General features: G+C 35.4%; 1 protein-coding gene across 3 annotated transcripts in view; it reads left to right on the top strand.

The window, feature by feature from the left end:
* Positions 1 to 7305, top strand: part of LOC121422419 (RNA polymerase I-specific transcription initiation factor RRN3-like) — a 30505-nt gene extending 23200 nt beyond the window's left edge. For all 3 annotated transcript variants that reach the window (XM_041617451.1, XM_041617452.1, XM_041617453.1), the window contains one exon: positions 6073 to 7305. In XM_041617451.1, the coding sequence (XP_041473385.1) occupies positions 6073 to 6207 (135 nt within the window). In that variant the 3' untranslated portion in view covers positions 6208 to 7305. The remainder of the gene's footprint in view (positions 1 to 6072) is intronic.
* The last annotated feature ends 2171 nt before the right edge of the window (positions 7306 to 9476 follow it).

Consider the following 9476-nt stretch of genomic DNA (forward strand, 5'->3'; position numbering starts at 1 on the left):
AATAAAATAAGTAAATTCCATTCTTGGAGGGTAGAAAAGGAATATCTTTATCCCTAAAATGGGAACACACCCTGGCAATAATTTTTTTTTTAATCAGACAAGTAAGAGAAAATATTGGAGAAGGTTTGATGAAAATTCCTCTCAGGATAAGAGTTATGAATATTCAAAGTTTTTATTGTATGATGTCATATGCAAGCAGCTCTCCCAGATATGATATAATTCAATAAAGTCCTTCTTTTATATGGTTTATGATGATTTTTTTTGGGGGGGAGAAGGCCATCAAGAAGAGTGAAGATCCGGCTTGTTTAAACCTGGGTCCCGTCATACAAAGAGTTGTGATTGATCAATTGTAACTCTATGAAAATCCATCGGTGTCATAATTTTTTCTACAAAAAATTTGCAAAATGTCCTTTGCAAACAAAGGAGATAACACCAAATTGTCTAGAAATAAATGAATTCATGGATATACATTCATATTTAGATTTTTTTAAACAAACGTGCATTTTATATGTTGACTTTGCTGGCTTTCCATAGTTGTGATTGATCGGATCAATCGCAACTCTTTGTAAGACGGGGCCCAGATCTGCTGAGTCAGGTCAGGTAGTACACTTCAGAGTTTCATTTTGAGACTTGGGTTTCCTATTGGAACTGCCAGCATTTATGTGTATGTCGTATAACTTTACTAGGCTAATGGATCTTCCTCCAATTCACATCAATATTGTATTACATTTGAACTCTTTAAGTATTTGAATAAGTAGTTATTAAGAACAAAAGAGGAATGTTCATGGTTTTTATTGTATGATGTCATATGCGATCAGCTCTCCAAGATATTATGATATAATTCAATAAACTCCTTTTTTTATATGGTTTATGATGATTTTTTTTTTTTTTTTTGAGAAGGCCATCAAGAAGAGTGAAGATCCGGCTTGTTAGAACCTGATCGGCTTAGCCAGGTCAGGTAGTACACTTCAAAGTTTCATTTTGAGACTTGGGTTTCCTATTGGAACTGCCAGCATTTATGTGTATGTTGTATAACTTTACTACATGTAGGTTAATGAATCTTCTACCAATTCACATCAATATTGTATTATATTTTAATTTTTAAAGTATTTGAATAGTCATTAAGAAACAAAAGAGGAAAATGTAAGCATACGCTATCCATAACATCAAGGCCACATCTTTTCATACAGCAGCTGCAATTTTGATTGAACATTTAGATTTACAGCTGTTCATTATTAACTATTCTGGTGATTGAATGTATGTGTGTATTCGTGGGAGGGGAAGGGGGGGCCTGGGCACTGTCATTTCAAGGTGTAAACCATGCTTGCCAATGGATTTTTGAAAAGGACCAGAATCTTGCTTCGATCGCAGAATACCATAAACAAGTAGTTTTTCATATATTCCCCACCCTAAATAATGTAGGAAATATTCATAATGTATGTAGATGATACCTTGCTATGTGTATGAAAAGTGTACCTTTTTTTATTAATATTTTGTTTGTTCAATTTTGATACCGTTTTTACTATACATCACTTTATTGTTAAAAAAAACACCCTTTGTTGACAATCATGGTGTCCACCATGTATTGACAGTAAACTTTCCCCCTCCTCAGGGGAAACAATTATACGGGGCTAGGGGCGATTTTGCCCCAAAATGCTCAAAAGAGCCGTAAATATTAATTAAAAAGAGCCCCAAAAATTGCAATTAAATGCCATGTTTAAGCTTGTCTAATGTTGCAGATTTAGGGAGTAGGTTGTAAAAATAAGACACCAAAAATACATATTTAAAAAAAAATGCTTGTCTGCTTCCTCCCACACCCTCTTCCACTTAAAACTTGGTAAAAAAAAAATACCCTGCTAAATACATGTAGTTTTAAGATGTGGGAGATTAGTGGTGATCGATGGTGATTTTTTTTACCTGATTGCTAAGAAAGCATGAATGCTTGTAAGCAAGCAACCAGAGGACCGACAGCTTAAGGTCCTCTCCGAGGGACCTGGTACTGAGGATTAATGCCTTACCAAAGGGCACTAGCGCACCAAGTGGGAATCGAACCCGGGTCACCGGAATTTAAATCCCCCGCTCTACCGACTGAGCTATCGCGCCTCCTTTCGATAAGTAGTGATAAGTACTATGGATACTTAAATGGTACATTTAAAAATCAACAGTTACCAACTTCAAGAATGTGTTGTAGGTGTAGGGGAGTGTGTTGGGTGTTTGTATGAAAATGTATTATGGATGGGCCTGCAAGGGTATGTGGGGAAGGGTGGATATATATGTGTACAAAATATTGGATCTTTCATTAAATGGAGATTTAGGGAGTAGGTTGTGAAAATTAGACCCAAAAAAATACAAATAAAAAAAAATTGGCTACATGCTTCCACACCCTCTTCCACTAAAAATAAAAAAGACCAAGATGAATAGTTTTAAGATTAGTAGTGATAAGTAATACGGATACTTAAATGGTACATATAAAAAATCAACAGTTACTAACGTCAAGAATGTGTTGTAGGTGTAGGGGAGTGTGTTGGGTGTTTGTATGAAAATGTATTATGGATGGGCCTGCAAGGGTATGTGGGGAAGGGTGGATATGTGTACAAAATATTGGATCTTTCATTAAATGGAGATTTAGGGAGTAGGTTGTGAAAATTAGACCCCAAAAATACAAATAAAAAAAAATTAGCTGCATCCTTCCACACCCTCTTCCATTAAAAATAAAAAGACCAAGATGAATAGTTTTAAGATTAGTAGTGATAAGTAATACGGATACTTAAATGGTACATATAAAAATCAACAGTTACTAACGTCAAGAATGTGTTGATGGTGTAGGGGAGTGAATTTGTGTGATTGTGCAGTCGCAGGGTGCAAGGATACATGTGGGAAAGGGTGAATAGGTTTGGATATGTGTACAAAACATTGGATCTTTCATTGAATGGAGGTGCCATGGTATAAGGTGCCCGACTGTACTTGAAAGTCTGGGGTTCATTCCCAGACCTGGTGCATATGCCCGTGAGCAAGGCCTAAAAAACCCTATGTAGCCCATGGGGGTGGGATTTTTACCCCCCCCCCCACACACACATCCCACCTTAACATTTTTCATGAACATTTGTCTGTAGGAATTGTTTTTACTAAATAATTTTTAAGAAGTTAAAAAAGCAAAGAAACACTGTACATATGAAAAACAATAAATAAAATTAGAAAACATTGTAATGTAACACTTCCATTTATTTAATGTACATTCATTGTAAGCCCTAAGAGTACCCAGACCATAATTGACCCATATTTAATGATTTACATTATTTAATTATCATACAATTTATTAATTAAGAATTGATTTTGTCACTATTTTATGTGTTTTTAGAGCTTTTTATCACATTTTTAGAATAGATTTGCTCTTTTATCCAACATTAAAATAAATTGAAGTGGATTATTGACACCAATACATGACATGTTTTCAAAATACAATCTGGTAACATGCACTTGGGTTTCGACCCAATTAATGCCCCATCAAGAAGAGTGAAGACTCTGAACCTAAGATCCAGTTTATTAAAACCTGATCTGCTTGTCAGGGAAGGTAGAATACTTAAAATTTCCTTTGTAGACTTGTGTTTCTTAAATGGAACTGCCAGCACCTTTACATCTATGGTATTACCTTACAAGGTTAATGGATATTCTACCAATTGACTTTATGATTACATGTTGTGATGTTACTCACATGTGTGAATCTTTTATTTGTTATACTATTGCTATTATTTTTGTTCATGTCTTTTATTTTTATTAATATATTATTGTTTTAGCTAATGTCTTTTATTTCTTGTTTTAGTTATGTAACACAAGTAGGCAAGGTCGAATATTCATGACTTATAGACTGCTTGTGATTACAATAGACATAAAAGTTGATGTTCATCTTTTTGATTGTTTGTGAAACAGTTACCCACTGAATAATCATATAACATATTTAAAAACATTATTTAAGATTGTTGCTCATTAGTCACCGAAATTAGGTAACTACATCATGTATGACTGCACTTCACTGAATACCTTTATTCTAAAAAAATAATTGGTGCAAAATAGCAGGTGGTCACATCTTTCGTTTTTATGACAGAAAAGGAGTGTTTCATAAAACAAAGAGTCTGTAATTTCCACTGCCCTAATTTGTTCTGAGCCAATCAGATGCAAGGATTTCAGTAGCTTATAACAATAGTCAGTGAAAATCACTCTGACCATTTGGATCATGAAATGTTCCCCTGATTGTTGCATCTGTCTGCAAGCAATAGATCAGACCATACAAGTAAATGATATCAAATCATATTCAAAGGGGAATCCAACCAAATTAACTACTTTATAGAGGAAAAAGAAAAACCAGACAAGTTGATAGGTGAAAGTTTGAACAATATCGCACAAACAATAAGAAAGTTATGAATTTTTAAAAGTTGTAAATATTGGTAATCACCATACCCATGGAGACTTCAAATTGGCCGCATATGTGATGCCATAGTGATGTAAGGCAAGGACGACACTTCCATGTGCACCGATACATAAAATGGCTAAAATTTCTTCTCTTTTTTTTCAAAAACTTCAAATTATATTTTTCTTTCATGAGGACATAAAACAATATACTTTAAAGGTTATATTTAGTTTATTGCCCCAGAAGAATGGGTACTTAAGAGAAAATCACAAATCCCTGATAATTAAGTACATGGCCTTTGGGAAAGTAATCCTTGCCCCTTGTCATAATTTACTTGCCTAGTTGCCAATATGAAATCTGCATAGTCTCAATTTTAAAGCAGCTATAACTTTCTTATTGCTTGTCCAATTTCTTTCAAACTTTCACCATTCTGTTATATTTATTTTTGTCCTTACCAACACAACCTTCAACGACCAAGGCTGCTTTCCCCTTTTAATCTTGATTCAGTGGATACATTCAAGATAAAAAAATATCCAATAAATTATTGACCAGTATTTTCTTTTCTGAATTATTATTTATATGTGAAGTCTACATCAATCATGAATTTGTATTTAAGTGTCAGTGAACAGTGTCGGTGACATCCGTCATCACGCTATCAATTCTTCAGGCATGCAGTGCATCAATTTCTTGTGAATTCATTTACCAGTTTTGTAATTTTCGCATTAATTTTTTGTGCTGGTATTTGGTGAGCTGTTGCAAATCTCACAACTCTCACTTTGTGTACGGCACAAATAGCAACCTGCAAATATCTACTCAATCTTTCTTTTCCTCGTAGAGAAATGATTGTGATACTGCATACACTTGGGTATATTCTCAATCTGGAATAAATGTTAAGATTTTTTTCCCCTCTTGTATGTGTTGATAATTGTTTTTACGAATTGCGATTGCCAACATATTTTTCTCTCATAATATTGATTTTTGTAGGTGCCTTCCGATTGAATTCTTAACTGAAGCTTAAGTTTTTGAAATATCATAACTTCAAAAGTATATGGATGTTGTTCACGAAACTTGGCCATAAGGGTAATCAAGTAATACTGAGGTCACATGACCAGATCAAAGGTCATTTAGGGTCAATGAATTTTGACCATGTTGGGGGTATTTGTTGAATTGCCATTATAACTTACAAAGTTTGTGGATATAGTTTCATGAAATGTGGACATAGGGGTAATCAAGTATCACTGGATGTCTTGCACAAGTCTTAGGTCACATATCCAGGTCAAATGTCATTTAGGGTCAATCAGCACTGCTGCTGTATTGAATCGCATAATGCAGGCGAGACTACCAGAGGCGTTCCACGTGTTTTCTTTCTTAAAGACATCACAAGTTATCATTTAAATTCAGGATAATGTGCATACCGGTGTTATATACCATTGTAATTTTTTGTACTTTATAAAGATTTTATAAGGTTTTTTTGAGTCAAGTGATATTCTGTGAATCATTTTCCCTTCTTCTTTCTCTCCCTTCTCTATCTCTCTCCTGTCTGACCTTGTCTCCATCTAACTCTCCTCTCCTTTTCTCCCCCTCCCCCTATTTCCGCCTCTCTCTCTCCTTATCCCTGCCCCCTCTTTTTTTCTTTCTCATCTTTTTCTTTCTTCTGCTCCATACAGGCAGATGATTCTGAAGATGAGGATGAGTTCATGCAGTATGAATCGATTAACAAAGATATACCCCTTGGTCTTACTCCTACCAGCATAGCCTGCATCTCACCAGGGTTTAGAACACCCTCATCATTAGGAAGATGAATCCTAGGGTTAGGAAGATGAAGCCAAAGATTTACTCCTACCAGTAGAGCGTGCATCTCAACAGTGTTTAGAACGCCCTCTTCCTGCGGAAGATGATTTCAGCAGACTAGAAAGACATACCTCTTGGTCTCACTCCTACCGGTAGAGTGTAACCAGGGTTTAGAATGCCCTCTTCATATACCCTTTGGTTGCACTCCTACTGGTATCGCCTGCATCTCAATCAAGGTTCGCAATGCCCTCTTTTATATACCCTTTGGTTGCACTCCTACTGGTATCGCCTGCATCTCAATCAAGGTTCGGAATGCCCAAGAACCAGCATTAAGATAAATGGATGTTTAAAAATTTGAACACAAAAAAATTGGTTTAAATATCTGTTCTGAACCTACAAGATTTTTATTCTATATTATGTAATTTTCAGGGAATTCAGGGATTTTTTAATACTTTTTTCTAGTTAGGGAAAAATTAGGGAAATTGATAGAAAATACCTCGAATCAGGGGAAAATGCCTCAAATGAAGGTAAAGTCAGGGAATTTTGTCCATCCTCAAAGTTGAAAGCAGGGTAGTTAATCAGACTTTGTTATACTTTGTTGCATATCAAAACAACATCAATTTAACGAATGGTTATGGTGGTACTAATTAGTTTTACATTATTCTTTTTATACTGAAAATCACTGTTACAGCTAAGAAAACATGCAAAACTGGGAATGGGTTTAAATAATTATCAAGGAATTTTTAAACTTCATCAGGGAATTTAGTTTTCTTGAAAAGCTGGGGACCCTGTTTTTGAACCATATTTTATTAAAGGGGAGTAGGAAGGAATAGTTTGCATGCAGATCATTAAGGGCCCGTATTTTCAAAAGAGGTTTCAATTGTACCATAGTACAAACCCAGGGATTGAGGTACATAATTACAGATACATCGCGTAGACTAAGAAATGTCCAGTTATAAAAGCCAGCTTTTGGCAAAGGGCACAGTATTAAAGCATGATAATACATGAGATCTGCATAAACTGTGGTTTTGTTCCAGATGGTTAGGATATAATCAGATCATCCTCCTGTAGCAACAATACATATGACCCTGTTCACAATTCAATAATCAATAATGGTCAATTCCAGCCAAATGTTGCATTTTTCCATTTTCAAAAATTTCTTTTTGGAGCAATTTTGTTTATACTGTTTATAAGTATACAGTTTAAGGTTTACAAAAACACACTTATATTTACTATACCCTCATTCATTCATAAAATACGCAATGTACACTCTGTTGCATTGTGGTACTAAGATTTCATAGAAAATGTACAACTTTCACCCATCCTTGGCTCCTGGCAAGCAAAGGGTGCTGATGAAAAATCCCACTGTCCATGTGACCTCCAAGCAATAATTTACCATTAGCTGTATTGTTTTACACGCTGCAGTGAAACTATGAGGCACAAAATACATTTCAAGGTGTGTATGTTTGATGTCCCATAAGTCACAGTTTTGAGCATTAAGTTTCCCTCATATGCTGCCATAGACTCCTGGAGACAAGTATTGGACTTTTTTATCTACCATAGTACATGCTTGCATCAACAAATCAAGCTGCATCTGTATTGGACTTGAAATAGCAATACTGGGGGGACATACATTTCAGTCCCATAAGTCACATGTCCCATAAGTCACATATACAGTTCGTAAACCATGCCACCTTAAAGCTGTCCATGACAGCAAAGAGAGAGACAAGAATGCTTAAAAGCTGGAGAACAGTATGCTGACTGTCAGAAAAAACAGTCTGAATATCAAAGGCAGTGCATTGAACAACAAAAAATAAGTTTGCATTGTGTGCCCAGTCCAGAAAGAAGGAGAAAACTGAATATGATCGCTAAAATGCAAAGCTGAGTGCAGGTAAATTGGGTTTGTTTCACCCTAGCTTTTAGTCATTTTTTTAGGTCCAGATCATTCTCTTGGTTTTCTTGTCCCCTTAGAGTATGCATCAACTGTTTTACATATGATGTGAACTTGGTATATACACGTAGTTCCATGGAAACTATTAAAACCTATGTCAATGTCCCATCAGTCACAAATTTTGTAGTTGAGCGACCCTCTGGATCCTGTCAAAATAAGAGCACCAGTCCTCAGATGCATTTAAGGCTACCATGAGCAGAGCTATTAAAGCCCCTGTAAATGCCAAAAAATTGTTCAGAAGCTTGCAATCAAGTTTTCTCAGAATCATTCCTGCCGCCTGCCAATAGAAAGGAACATGCGCATTTAAAGAGGACCAAAGGGTGGTGTCATAATGTCATGAACATCGAATCGCCGGTTCTAAACCTAGTCGCAGCTGCATGATCGTCTTACACATTTGTATTTGCAAAAATAATGATTTGTGTTGTCCTTGGTTGTTACCATCATTCTGATAGTCGTAAAAGGGCACTGGTTCATAAAGCTTTTCGTAACTTAAGAGCGACTTTAAGAACGACCGATGATCCTTGTGGTAAATGTCATCATAAATTGGCAATGTTTTAGCATATAAGAAAGGATCACTAGTCATTCTGAAAAGTTGCTCCTAACTTACAACAGCTTTATGAAATGGCCCCAGGTTATTTTGTTTAGAACCAGGCCGCCATTACACCATGACAACTAACATCACTTTGGTACTCTATAAATGATGATGTCCTTACAGGCATTCAGAATTTCTATGAAAGAGATGACATATCAACCCAAGCAGCTGGCAAAAAAAGAAGTTGTGATAGGATGCATCCCCATGGTATATTATTTAACCAACATTTTTTGTATTGCCTGAAGTGTATAGTTAATGAATCTTGATGGTCCCTTTGTCAAATCGTGTCCCATGGGGTTCCAAATTGGCAATTTTGGCAGCCATCTTGGATTTTTCATGAAAATCAATTATTTCATATTTTTTGCACAGACAATGGTAAATCTTCCATGTAAATGAATACACTTTTTACTATACAAGTATACATGTACATGCAGTTTAGATAGTAGAATGCGATTGCAACTGTTTTCTAGACAGTCCAGTTAATGAATTTTTTAAAAAGAATTTATGCCAAAATTTTAATATTTTTTGTCAAAAATTTGCCTGTGCACTGATATCCATCTGTTTTATCATAAACATCAACAGCTAATGAAAAATATGAGCATTTGACACAAAAGAGAGTATATTAACAAGAATATTGATTTAGTTCATGGCAGCATTAATGTCTTAATTTCTCACATGTAATACACTGTAGTGTAAAGGTCATTTTCTTACCATACTGTATGAGACAGATAGAGAAA

Source organism: Lytechinus variegatus, chromosome 10 (assembly GCF_018143015.1).
Source record: "Lytechinus variegatus isolate NC3 chromosome 10, Lvar_3.0, whole genome shotgun sequence".
NCBI classification, from domain to species: domain Eukaryota; kingdom Metazoa; phylum Echinodermata; class Echinoidea; order Temnopleuroida; family Toxopneustidae; genus Lytechinus; species Lytechinus variegatus.